General features: G+C 43.7%; 1 protein-coding gene across 5 annotated transcripts in view; it reads right to left on the bottom strand.

Moving 5' to 3' along the window:
- The window catches only part of STRBP (spermatid perinuclear RNA binding protein), a 143,105-nt gene that overhangs the window by 18,268 nt on the left and 110,472 nt on the right, over window positions 1-14,365 (bottom strand). For all 5 annotated transcript variants that reach the window (XM_077283519.1, XM_077283521.1, XM_077283517.1 and 2 more), the window contains 6 exons: window positions 13,992-14,087; window positions 12,751-12,862; window positions 9,222-9,319; window positions 5,815-5,926; window positions 3,207-3,284; window positions 2,859-3,067 (listed from right to left, as the gene is read on the bottom strand). In XM_077283519.1, the coding sequence (XP_077139634.1) occupies window positions 2,859-3,067; window positions 3,207-3,284; window positions 5,815-5,926; window positions 9,222-9,319; window positions 12,751-12,862; window positions 13,992-14,087 (705 nt within the window). The remainder of the gene's footprint in view (window positions 1-2,858; window positions 3,068-3,206; window positions 3,285-5,814; window positions 5,927-9,221; window positions 9,320-12,750; window positions 12,863-13,991; window positions 14,088-14,365) is intronic.

Here is a 14,365-nt window from a genome sequence, read left to right on the forward strand (position 1 = left end):
ATTTTTTTTGCATATTCCACACTACTGTTAGTAGTGTATATGTGCAAAATTTCAGCGCTGTAGCTGCTAAAATAAAGGGTTAAATGGCGGAAAAAATTGGCGTGGGCTCCCGCGCAATTTCCTCCGCCAGAATGGTAAAGCCAGTGACTGAGGGCAGATATTAATAGCCAGGAGAGGGTCCATGGTTATTGGCCCCCCGTGGCTAAAAACATCTGCCCCCAGCCACCCCAGAAAAGGCACATGTGTAAGATGCGCCTATTCTGGCACTTGGCCACTCTCTTCCCACTCCCTGTAGCGGTGGGATATGGGGTAATGAAGGGTTAATGTCACCTTGCTATTGTAAGGTGACATTAAGCCAGATTAATAATGGAGAGGCGTCAATTATGTCACCTATGCATTATTAATCCAATTGTTTGAAAGGGTTAAAAAACACACACACACATGATTTAAAAGTATTTTAATGAAATAAACACAGCGGTTGTTTTAATATTTTATTGCTCTCTCAATCCATTTGCAGACCCTCGCTTGGCAGAACAATAAACCCACAATATACATACCTTCTGCTTACCCGTCACGTCCCACGAGGTAATCCATCTGAAGGGGTTAAAATAATTTACAAGCAGGAGCCCTGCAAATGCAGCTGTGCTCGTGCTTGTAATTCCCCGGCGAATGAAGGAAATGTAGGTCATTGACCTACATTTCCTTCAGTCGCGGTGATGCGCCCCCTGGTGGATGTCCTCATATGACCTGGAGCGTGGGAAAAAGTTCCCAGGCTGCAGTTCATGAGAACATCCAGCAGGGGCGCCTCACCGCGACTCAATGTAAGTATAGATCACTCTGCTTTCCTTTCAGCACCCGGGGGATTACAGGCACGAGCGAGTGGTTTATCGCAGCTCGTGCCTGTAATATTAGTTAACCCCTTCAGATGGATTACCTCGTGGGACGTGATAGGTCATCTGAAGGTATGTATATTGTGCGTTTATTGTTTTGCCAAGCGAGGGTCTGCAAATGGATTGAGAGAGCAATAAATTATTAAAACAACCGCTGTGTTTATTTCATTAAAATACTTTTAAATCATGTGTGTGTGTTTTTTAACCCTTTCAAACAATTGGATTAATAATGGATAGGTGACATAATTGACGCCTCTCCATTAGTAATCTGGCTTAATGTCACCTTACAATAGCAAGGTGGCATTAACCCTTCATTTCCCCATATCCCACCGCTACAGGGAGTGGGAAGAGAGTGGCCAAGTGCCAGATTAGGCGCATCTTACAGATGTGCCTTTCCTGGGGTGGCCAATAACCATGGACCCTCTCCTGGCTATTAATATCTGCCCTCAGTCACTGGCTTTACCATTCTGGCGGAGAAAATTGCGCGGGAGCCCACGCCAATTTTTTCCGCCATTTAACACTTTATTTTAGCAGCTACAGCGCTGAAATTTTGCACATACACACTACTAACATTAGTAGTGTGGAATATGCAAAAAAAATGGGGATATGAGATGGTTTACTATATGTAAACCACGTCTCATATCCTGTCGGGTTTGTGCAGGAGAAATGAAAAGCCGGCAATTGAATTACCGACTTTTCACTAACACCGCTGCGTATTTCCCGCAAGTCACACTGCTGGTCCGTGTGGAATCCGTATTTTTCTCGCTCCCATAGACTTTCATTGGCGATTTTTTTTTGCGCAATACGCTGACAAACGCAGCATGCTGCGATTTTGTACGGCCGTAGAAAGCCGTATATTACGGATCCGTAATATACGGCTGATAGGAGCAGCCCCATTGAGAATAATTGTGCCGTATGTTATGCGAGTTTTACGGACGTAGTTTCTGCGCTCTTACGTCCGTAAAACTCGCATGTGTGACGCCGGCCTAATAAGATAGAGGGCCAGATTAGCCATACTCCGTTCTGCTCATTTTAGCAAGGCCTGCGACTAGTTTCTTCATACAGGAGGCGTTTTCAAGCTTCATCACCAACATCGACTTTTGTACCAAGTATTAATTACATTTTACTAAGCCTGTTCAATACATTTTCCTGTGTCCGTTCTCATAATTACACATAATTCATGGACATCTATGGCGATTTCTTTGCCAGTGTGGACTGGACGGGTTGTTATCGACATCTGGTGAGAATTTCAAGTGAATAGCACCTTTAGAAAAATAGTTACTTAGAAAATTGTGATGTTTTCAATACTTATTTCGCCCGCTGTGTGTTTTGACTGTACACCCTTACACGTACAACCCCAGAGAATCAATGGTGCTTTAAAAAAAAATAAAAATGTATAAAAAACAAAATGTGTCAGTCTCAAAACTTTTGGCCACAACTGTGTTTTCCAGGTGGGGATCCAGACATCCAGACCTCATTCTGCCCGCCATAAAGTAGGGGTGAGAATTCCTTGTGTGTCTGGTAGTGTTTCTCTGCCCCTTCATGTGTATTCACAGAGGTGCAGGGACCTGGGGTCAGATCCTCCCGTCAATCACGCATTGTAAAATATAAAGGTAGCCACGAAGCTGCCTATAATTGCGGAAGTAAAACTCTCCGATATGATAACGATGCTGGGACGCAACAGAAAAGTGTTCACGGTTTAGATGGAGCAATCCAGTAATGATAAGTTATCACTTATCCATAGGACGGGGGTCCTGCTTCCCTGTTTGGATGGAGCAGGGCCACCGCGTACGTGCTGCCACTCAATTCAAAGCCTGACGAAGATCGCCTGTCACTGCTGCTATCTACTTCAGTCTCACAGAGGCAGAGACCACCACTTCGGCAATCGGTTGGGCCCCCAGTGATCTAGCCGCTCTTCCTGCAGTTAGAAAAATGAGATGTTGCAAATCAATGAGGAACGTTACTCACCTTTACTGCGACGTGAAGCTTGGCCGTCTTCTTGGATGGCCCAGAGGCCTCGTGAGTTGTGCCGTCCACATCCACTGACATGGTGAACACCGGTGCGTGCACTGGGCCGGACTGGGACAGCAGCTTGTACTGCAGACCAGGCCGGATCTGGTTGAGTCGCATCAGTGCGTTCATTGGCTGGTTTGATTCTATGGCTTTACTGTCCAAAACTGGAGGTGAAGAGCGTAGTATTAAATACAATGTACGCGCAGCAGTCTATGGAACCGAACAAGTATTTATCCATCTTTCTATCACTTTTCTGACGCTATAGTATAGAGTTATTTGCAGTAATCGGCAAATCGATCTTACTTTTGCGTAAGTTGTGTCTCATTTTCTTATTTGGATCTTTGTCATCACAAGAACCGTCGTCGTATGGCCTCTTCAAACCTGAAAAATAGAAGGTGAGAGCAAAAGGTAGTAAAAAAAAAAAAGCACGTCCAACTGTTACTGACACTGCGCTTTCATTTTGCAAAAGTTATCGGCCGAGGACCATTTTACTTATACCTTATGCATAGACATAGCATTAACGGGAACCTGTCAAGCCCCCCACCGCTAGTAGACCAGAATACATGGAGATTTGTTCTCACTGATGAGGTTTATATTACTCACTAACGCTGCAGTTTTTGAAAAATGAACTTTAATCCTACAGCATCACTTATGTTATTGAGGCAGGACTAGTCCGGTGACGCGCCTCTTCCTCCAGACTAGTCCTTGCCTCCCCGAGTGTAAACGACAGCCTGCAGGCAACACTCACCCTGCAGGTCATCAATCACACCCCGTGAGGCATGATTGGGAGATCCAAGGCAGAACTAGTCTGGGGGAACAGACACGTGCCTGGACTAATCAGGTCTCATTAGCATATACGACACAGCAGGACTAAAGCACGGGATAAGCGGCCGTTTTGGTTGCGGCAAAAAAAATTCTCTACTGCGCTAATCATTGCAAGTTATAAAATGAGCCTACTTTTACAGCTTGTGGCGGTGCTCTTAGGGTCACAAAGCGACCCCATTCATATGCCTTAGGCTACTTTCACACTAGCGTCATACTCAGCCCGTCGCAGTGCGTCGGGCCGACGTACCGACGCTAGCGTTGTTTGCGCTGCACAACGGGTGCAGCGGATGCCGATTTTCAGCGTATCCGCTGCCCCATTGTGAGGTGCGGGGAGGAAGGGGCGGAGTTCCGGCCGCGCATGCGCGGTCCGAAAAAGCGGACACGTCGCACAAAAAAAGTTACATGTAGCGTTGTTTTTGTGCCGACGGTCCGCCAAAGCACGACGCATCCGTCGCACGACGGTTGCGACGTGTGTCAATGCGTCGCTAATGTTAGTCAATGGGGAAAAAAACGCATCCTGCAGACAACTTTGCAGGATGCGTTTTTTTCGCCAAAACGACGCATTGCGACGTATTGCAAAAAACGCTAGTGTGAAAGTAGCCTTATGCTGCAAAGTATCAGTTGTTGGCTGCGCATGTCGGAGGCAAAGCCACAGTGCGGCTCCAATCTAAGGTTCATTTTTCAATGGTGCAATATTAGAGACCTTCTGAGGATTTCCCGAATATCCCAAGTGATATCCATCTATAGCACCTGGTCCCGCGTCTCCAGCAATCTAGCAGTCAGATCTGTGATCTACAGCCGCGGACTCTGGGGAGAAGATAGAGACGGCCTATTACCGCTTCTGTCTTCTCCTTTCCTGGCTACAAATGAGTACAGTGTACAGAGGCATCCGCAATCACACGATCACCAGGTGTCTGAGGGCTCTGATGTGAGGAGGAGGGCGTCTGTGATTTGATTTAGTGTTTTTCTAGCCCAAACTGTATGTGTTTGTGTGTGTGTATGTACATATTATATATATTTTAGTTTTTTTTAAATTTTATTTTGTGCAATCACATTTTAACAACCAATGTCTTTGCTGAAGCCCAAGCAAATAGCAATCACCATCACACTAGTGAAGCATCAACCTGGGAGCGGATGAAGATCTATTTCTATATAAAACTGGTTTGCAAAGTATATCATGTAGTGACGTGGAAAAGCCTGTCCACATGTATCACTTTTTCACGCAGGGCCCTGTAGGTTTGGATTTCTTTTCCTTCATTTATAAACTGCATTTTGTGATTACTTGTGTTATCTTGGTCTAATATTTACGTTTGTTTTCTGATCTGAAACATATAAGCGTGACAAACACGCAAAAAAAATAGGAAATCAGGGAGGGAACAAACACTTTTTCACACCACCAGCACCAGCGAAGACGGCAAAGGAGCCTGTCTCAAATTTTAACCATCAGTGCCTACTGTTCCCACGATCATCCGTATAAGCACAGAGATTTCTGTAAATTAGAAAAACATCAAGGACTTTGCTGCAAACGGAAACTGCACATGACACTTTCTTTACGCTACACCACCAAACGACAATTTCTTTTTCTTTCTCATGTCTTTAAATGCTTCATTCGTCTTATTAATTTTAGGGAATTCATTTTTGAAGTGTCATCTAATAATTAAATTCCAGCACATTGGTTAAGTATCCAAAGACAACGGGAATCTTCAAAGGGCTGTCCGGGCTTACATCACAGTTTAGTATTGTACAACGGTCGCCATGATAATAGTAATGAACTAATTTATATGTACGGAAAACGACTGTACTTTCATGTCTGCCGCCGCTCAGCCCGATGTCTCTCTGTACGAGACTGTCTACAGATCTGGTGCTGACCACTATCCGATCTATGGGGTGTACAGAAGGAGGAAGGCATTTATGGTCGTACATCACAGCGGCAGTGTTCACACACAGAACATTTTTATTTATTTTTTTATTTTAACAAGTACCGTACTGAATTCACATAGCATGCAGATTATCCTCTCGCCTTATTCCACATATTAGGATATATCTTTGTAAGAGTTTGGTTAGACTTTATGAACTCATATCTTACCTTCCCTGTCTGTGCTTGACCATGAGTATTTCTGGAAGGGCTTATTAGATGGGAGTGGGTCCATTTGCAAGACTTTGTATATTTGTCCAAAAGCTAATAAACGCAGCGCATGCTGTGATGTAAGAGACAGAAAATGTTTAAGACACAGGAAAAGTTACAGTTCTCAATAATGAAAAGTATTTAAAGGGTTTTTCCCAACATCCTCATATATGGATATTGTCGGATAGAGCTTGTAAAAACAAGCACTTTTGCAATTCACTGCTCATTAAAATTTGCATCCATTCTTGAGATATTAACACTTTTGTTTTGTTTATAGCTCATTGCCTAGGAGACCGACCACCGCTGCTGTCTAGCTTGTAAGTACTACACTGAAGCTGTCCAGGATAAGCAGGTAATGGCACGCTGCTGCGATCCCAGCCATCTTCAAACCATTGTTTAAAAGCTCTATAGAGAGGAGCTTGTAAAAGCACTGGGCAAGGTCTGCTGTCTAGAAGCGGTGGTCGGTCTCTAAGGCAACAAGCTGTAAACAAAACATACTAATATCTCAAGAACAGTTGAATATTTTAATAAGCTGTAAATTGCAAAATTGTTTGTCCGACGATACCTTTTAACCATTTTGTAATAGATTGCAACAAATATTCCGGAGTTTACAAAAAGTAAAATCAAGACAAATATCTACTGAAATAGTAGAATGACACAGTCAGCTCTTATGGACTGTACCTCCCCCCTACACTGCCTGTCTGCAGCTGTGTCAGTAATCACACTTATTTCTGTTCTTCTGAAAAAGTCACATAGATGTGACTCCTCTCTGGATTGGCATTGTGGTGGAGGGGCAGTACAGCAGAGCTGACAGTGCAATGAGAAGAGCTACTAGAAAGGTTTGTAATGTGGAGCAGCTAAGCTCAGATGTGCTGCCCCTTACCCTACAGGGACCTTATTTGAAAGGTGTAAGTCACCTGTACTCTATACTTTCTAATCATGAAGGAGGTGAGACCTGGAGATCAGCTCTGTATCCTTACATGTCACCCACAGAGAAACCTAAGCTATGGTGGGTGTTGTCGTGCCCTCCTTCTAGAATGTTGCTTCCTGCTTACAATTGGGCAACTCATACAGGAAGATGTCCACGCCCCCAGTGAAAATTGTCTGATTACACCAACTGGCATTTAGTATTTGCTACCTGATGAGTTACCTTTTGTTATGATTGCGAATAACTGTGTAAGAGAGAAGAAATAAGAATACAAAAACTATGTTTTATTCCGCTTTGCGGCCACTATTATATCATGTGTCCAGGTCAACGTGAAATATTTTGTGTCTTTTAAAGGTCCTCTTTAAAAGAAGCAACAAAAGAACAACATGCACAGCAACGTCTTTTTTACATTGCTGTGCATTATTTTCATTTTTTTATGGCGGTCTTGCAGTTCTTTTTCAGGCGGATTGTTGAAGGCATCACGCTGCCCAATATCTAACAGCACAAATCCTTCTTTCAACATGGAGTGGTCATTGACCGGGTAAAATCGATGTATCATATACCTCCTCTTAGAAAGAAGCCTGGTGTGTTACAAACGGGAAGGTTTCTATATAGGAATCATTATGCAATAGAAGGGAGGGCTGACATCCTCGCCCCATAAATAGTTGTCCTCCTCTGACTCTCTGGCTCATTTCCAATGACAGTGAACAAAGCCAAAAGATCTCATCCAAGACTGACCGACAGTTGTTTTCTCAGCAATGGAAGCATTTAACAAAAAAAAAAAAATCTAGAAAACAACCGGTCTCGGAGAGTAAACTGCACCCCCGAGCGGCAACTCCTAATGTGTCGTCATTCATGCAGATGGTCGCTCTCTTGTAAAGTGATTTCTTAAAGAAGGAATTTCTTGTAAGACATTAGCTACCAAATTCCTTAATGACATGATATAGCAGCAAATGGTCTGAAGGATTTTGTATCACTGGATCCCAGACCGTATCTTACAGACGCTCTTTTAATCGCTGTCCAAACGCCCCCGCCGCTCGTTTCTGAGAAGATGAGAATGACACCAGATCTGTCTCATTGGGTTTCGCAGTTGCACAAATGAAAGATTGGTCGCAGCAGGGCCAAAGGTTCCAGCAATAGATTACTACGTGATTCCTAGTAGACAGCGACTTCTCCTAAGACCCGAACAGTATATATAAAGTTCCGGAGGAAGGCTGACGCATCGTTTTGGTGACCCCCGAAGAACAGGAATAAAGCAGAATCCGGAAAACGTCACCATCAGCTTTGAAGTCATCTACAATGCCTAAATTCCTCCTGATATTTATATGGTGACAAAGTAGCTCCTGAGTATGGTAAAGAAGGTGCTCACTGTTTAAAGAAGGTACTCTGGAGAAAAAAAGTCCAATAACATATAAAGAAACCGACACACTAAAAATATGGTATGAAATTCTTATTTTATTCCGAGAAAAAAATGCTGTTCCTTCCTTGCTGTTTTTTCTGTTTGATGCTTCTCTGATTTAAGTTGCATGAGAACTATTTTGTGATTACTCATACGGTGCGTTAGATACACCATACATGATGAAATATGTATAATATTCCCTCTTTTGTATGATGTGTTTTTTGTTATCCCATTATTTCATTTTCATCTAAGCTTTGTTTATTTATATATATGACAGAAACACAGAAGTCTCTTGAAAAAGGATAAATACGCCGAAACGTTGAGAAAATGTGATATTGTCTTTCATAAAAGTTTGCAGAATTTTTTCTTATGTGGAACCCCACCATCATTTTTTTTTCTTGGAATAAAATAAGAATTTCATACCATATTTTTAGTGTGCCGGAGTTTCTTTATATGTTAAAGTAGCTCCTGAGGTCACCATCTTCTGGGTGAAACAGTTGGCACGAAGAAGAACTTTCACTCCTACACGTGGGATTAGGTTCAGAACTGGCTGCAACCACCTTCATGAACAGCAAAACATGCACCTCATGTGCAAAATGCCAGAACTAATCCTCATCCATCTGGCTACTGAACTTTCCACGTCCCTCCCTAGGAGCTTAGTGCCCAGCACATTAATCCATGCCACTACTGGAGGTGCCTGTGACCAAAGCCGGCAACCCTGCTGTTCTGTTAGGTCAAAAATGACCGTTTTTGAAATTCTATAATGTTATAAAAATTCAGCGTGTGATTCTGAGACTTGAGGCTCCCTGACTTTTCGTCATTAGGGGGGTACTCTCTGTGGGAATTTTTTTTTATTTTAATTTTTGTTAAAAATGACAGAACAGTACAAGTGTATGTGAAATCTAAACAGAACAGCAGGGTTAAGGAATGGTCTCGGAGCCCGAGTCACTCCATGTATGCACTGCGCTGCAGACTACGCAGGGGCTATAGAGACGGCCGGAATATATCAATAAATGAACGGTGCGGCGTGCGTTTCATTACCTGTGCACTCTGCGTGATCTCCTCTCTCTCTTTTGCGGTCATGTAGGCCAAGGCATCTGTGGGTTCTCTTTCACATGGATCATGTAGTCCGGGCCCTCCTGCATTACACACATACAATCTAATTATGGAGGGTGGTGGCTTAATTGCAATTAACCTAGAAGATTTTTCCAAATAAGAGAAGCGTGAACTCGCTACATTCCTAAAATGTAACATTCTACATTATTTTCCTAAAAATCTCTCTCTATTTTTTTAAATGAATCAACTGCTCCCTAAGTAGCTGCAAGAAGTGGAAACAAATGGGTTTAAAAGGGAATCATCAGGTTTTTGCTATGTAATCTGATGTAGGAACAGAGAACCTGATTCCAGAGATGTATCACTTACAGGGCTGCTTGGGTCAGTTGTGTTAGAGAGCAGCATGATGTATGTACAGAGAACCTGATTCTAGCAATGCATCACTTACAGGGCTGCTTGGGTCAGTTGTGTTAGACAGCAGCATGATGTATGTACAGAGAACCTGATTCTAGCAATGTATCACTTACAGGGCTGCTTGGGTCAGTTGTGTTAGAGAGCAGCATGATGTATGGACAGAGAACCTGATTCTAGCAATGTATCACTTACAGGGCTGCTTGGGTCAGTTGTGTTAGAGAGCAGCATGATGTATGTACAGAGAACCTGATTCTAGCAATGTATCACTTACAGGGCTGCTTGGGTCAGTTGTGTTAAGAGAGCAGCATGATGTATGAACAGAGAACCTGATTCTAGCAATGTATCACTTAGGCTACTTTCACATTAGCGTTGTGCACTGCACGTCGCAGCACACCGACGCATATGTGGAAGCGCCGCAGAACGGGGGCAGTGGATGCTGTTTTTCAACGCATCCGCTGCCCCATTGTGAGGTGCGGGGAGGCGGGGGCGGAGACGACGCACCAAAAAACACATGCAACGATTTTTGATGGCGACGGTCCGAAACAACCGTCGCACGACGGTTGCGACGTGTGGCAATGCGTCGCTAATAAAAGTCTATGGAGAAAAAACGCATCCTGCAAGCAATTTTGCAGGATGCGTTTTTTCTGCAAAACGACGCATAGCGACGTGCAGTGCACTACGCTAGTGTGAAAGTAGCCTTACAGGGCTGCTTGGGTCAGTTGTGTTAGAGAGCAGCATAATGTATGGACAGAGAACCTGATTCCAGAGATGTATCACTTACAGGGCTGCTTGCTGCAGTTGTGTAAGGCTACTTTCACACATCAGGTTTTCGTTGTCAGGCTCAATTTAAAAAAAAATGGATCCGGCGAATGTTGCTGCCGGATCCATTTTTTCCCCCATAGACTTGTATTATTGCAGGATTGCGCCGGATGACGTTGCGTTTCGTCCATTTTTCGTCGGATCTGGAAAATCTGCCGTTTTTGGAAAAAATGTCCATAGCAATGTTGTTTGTCTCTGGCGGATCCGGAGCTTCCAGCTGTTTGCTAGAATGGAAGCCTATGGGAGCCGGAAGGTGTTGGATCCGGAAAATGACGGATTCCGGCTTTTTAAACTGAGCATGCTCCAAATTTTTTTTTAATCCAATAATCTAGATATGCTAGCCGGATCCGTCGCATAAGTTTTTCAATCTGCGTCGGATCCAGTTTTTCCAACATTCGCCGGATTGTGCCTGATGCAAAAAACCTGATGTGTGAAAGTAGCCTTAGAGAGTAACATGACGTATGGACAGAGAACCTGATTCTAGCAATGTATCACTTACAGGGCTGCTTGGTGCAGTTGTGTTAGAGAGTAACATGACGTATGGACAGAGAACCTGATTCTAGCAATGTATCACTTACAGGGCTGCTTGGTGCAGTTGTGTTAAAATCCCTGTTTTCTCTGCTGCAGATGTAGCAGTTCTCTGAATGCTGAGCTGTGTATAAACCCCCCCCCCCACACACACACATTGTCATATTTCTGCCTACGCACAGTGTAAACAGAATTCTGTCAATCAGCGGTAGCGGCTGGGTGACACCTCAGCGGTCACAATGGCTTATATGTGTAGTGAGTCCATATAGGTAAACATAAGCCCCCCACACAATCCACGAGACCACTGCTTGACGGCCAAATCTATTTTATACCAGATAAAAGGGTTTTTGATGACTGCACGTTCTAGCATATAAAAAGGCGAGTGGCCGAGGTCCAGCTGCTAAGGCCCTGCTCATCCCGGGAACAAGGGGATCTGGGTCAGTCTCCTTTGAAGTGAAGATCTAGAAATAGGAGACAAGACCTTGTTCTTTGTCATGGTGGTGACCCCAGCAGTAACCGGCTCATGGTGCACCTTCACCATTGATGTGACGGAATATATATTTAGCAGTGGGGATTACTGGACACTGAATCTCTGCCATGTTGTCTTTAGGACATCACTTTGTATGGCTACATCCTTTATGTATCATTAGAGCAGTTTTTATATTACAAAGCCCTAATAACAAGCCATTATAGAGTTACTAAACTTTACATTTAAGAATTTTGATCAGCAAGAAAAGTTATGAAACTTTTGCAAATCACTTTTCATATGTCTTTATTCCTATAAAAAATAGCCTATAAGTGGCTCATATGGAGTACAGATAATGGCAGTGATGGGTCACTATCTGTGTCTCACTAACTCTGGGGATAAGCTGCGGCAACCGATCATTCAGAACCCCACTGTTGCCCAGACTATTTTCCTGCCATCATCTGCAGTGATATCAGAACGTCCTCGTTTGGAGTACAGATGATGGCAGTGATGGATAAGCTGCTATCTCCCTCTCAGCCCAACACTCAGGAGGAGACAGGAGCTGACCCATCACTGCCATCATCTGTACTGTATGGGTATGATATCAATGCAGATGATGGCAAGAAAATAGTCTGGTCAACAGTGGAGTTCTGAAAGCCACTTACCTGCATTCTTTTTTTTACAGGAATAAAGACAAATCCCCTAATAAATTGATGTGCATAGTTTCACAACTTTCCCTGCTGGACACAAAGAAAAAATTGAAAGTTTAGTTACTTTTTAAAATACAATAAACGAGTCAGTGCATTACATGTATAATTTTTGGACAGATCTAAAAATTACCGACCCCAATCAATAAAAAATATCTTCTATTTCTATCGCAGGTATTGGTGTATATTTCTGTATACAGTGAGCTGTGAGATCTGGCAACAACTGGTGAAAACTCATGGCCTTACACTTTATGCTCCCAGGATTATGGGAACGCACCTATATTGCATTTTTTTTTTTAACATTTTTAAATAAAGTATATTTATAAAAAATATTTTTCCGTCTATTTAATAATGTACGACGTATAGTGATAAATCCCCTTCAAAGGTATTGTCCACGGGATAGGTAATAGGGGTCCAACTGCTGGGACCTGCACAGATCGGCACAACAGGACACTTATCTGCTGCAGGGGTCGCACCGTTTTACACGGGGCAGCCCCTGTAACGGTACATCATTACAAACTATACAGCCAGGACACTGCTAATGTGTTGTGGTAAAGCGACATCCTAATGACCCTGATCTTACCAGGCAATATGATGCCGGACGCCAGGCACTCCATGACTCTGCGCAGCGCCTCCCCCGCACCCAGGGGTCGGTTACACGTTCCTATTGCTTTTTCGCATATGATTTCTAGCGGCTGAGAAAAGAAATGGTTGAGTAGTTGAAATCAGATCTGCGGAGGACCGAGAACAATATTACTGACTGTAAGATTCCTTAGAAAATCTCGTATTTACTGAAAATAAACAATCAGGAACCCGGGGGGTCGTTACTCACCCTCCACAGGTCCAGTCTTGCCTCTCCACTGCTGCTCTGCTCTTTGATGGTCAGTTGCAGCGCTCGTAACTGCTGCAGCCAATTGCTGTGTTCGATGGGTAATGAAACATCTACAGTGTCTGAAACCGCTGCAGTCAATCACTAAGCTCAGCGGATAGCGTAATATCTACAGTGTTCTTAGCCGCTGCAAACAAGCGCCAAGCTCAGCGGGTAACATAAAATCTAGAGTGCTTTGTAACTGCTGCAGTCAATCACTAAGCTCAACAGGTAAAGTAATAACTACAGTGCTCGTAACCGCTGCAGACAATCACCAAGTTCAGCACTTGTATTCGCTACAGTGAATCCTTGAGCTCAGAAGGCCACAAAGTGTACTGTGTTCAGAACTGCTGCAGTCAATCACTAGTCTCAGTAGGTAATGTAATGTCTACAGTGCTAGTAACCACTGCAGCCAATCACTAAGCTCACTGGGTAACATATATAGCTCCTATGTGCTAAAGCCAATCACTGAGCTCAGCAGGTAAATTCTACAGTGCTCACAACCACTGCAGCCAATCCCTAAACTCAGCAGATAACCTACAAAGCTTGCATCTGCTACAGCCAATCACTAAGCTCAGAAGGTAGTGTAATGTGTAACAACTGCAGCCAATCACTAAAATCATCGTGTAACATAACATCTACAGCACTCGTAGCCGCTGCAGGCAGTCTATGTGCTCAGTCTCTTGCCTTCTACACTGGTAGAGCTGCGGAGCCTAGTGATCGGCTGCAGCAGTTATGAGCATTTTAGACATGACGGCACTGCTACCGTCAATCACCAAAGACCAAGCAGCATCGGAAAGGCAGCGCAGGACCCGGGGAGGGTGATAACAGGTCCATTATTTTAGATCTCTGTAACCTTACGGTATAATATAAATTTAACCCTGTTAAAACAATGGCAATTATTTAACGGCAATTGGATCCCACCCGTCCCCCCGGACCTCCAGAGACGGACTTACCCATCCTTTCAGCTGCGCCCAGGTGGGGACTCGGTTGCACAAATCGCGCAGAATGCGGAGCACAATTACACAAGATTTTAATCCGTTTGCTCTTGCCTGGAATAGACAAAACGGTTCCAGTTCTGCTGCCATGTTCAACTCTTTCCCCTTAACCTACAGAAAGGCCTCGGACAGATTCTTTAAATGTGATTACTGAGTAGTAAATGATTAAAATTCATGCAAAGAAAGTTACAGAATGGCGACACATCCGTGTTTAGAGAAGGTCAGGCTTTACGTTGTATGGAACGGGAAAGCTTCATGTAAAGATTGCTTTTGTAGCCTCATGATAATGACGTGTCAGCTGGCGCTACCGTACCTACACCCATGGGGACGGC

This window comes from Ranitomeya variabilis, chromosome 2, assembly GCF_051348905.1.
Source record: "Ranitomeya variabilis isolate aRanVar5 chromosome 2, aRanVar5.hap1, whole genome shotgun sequence".
NCBI lineage: Eukaryota > Metazoa > Chordata > Amphibia > Anura > Dendrobatidae > Ranitomeya > Ranitomeya variabilis.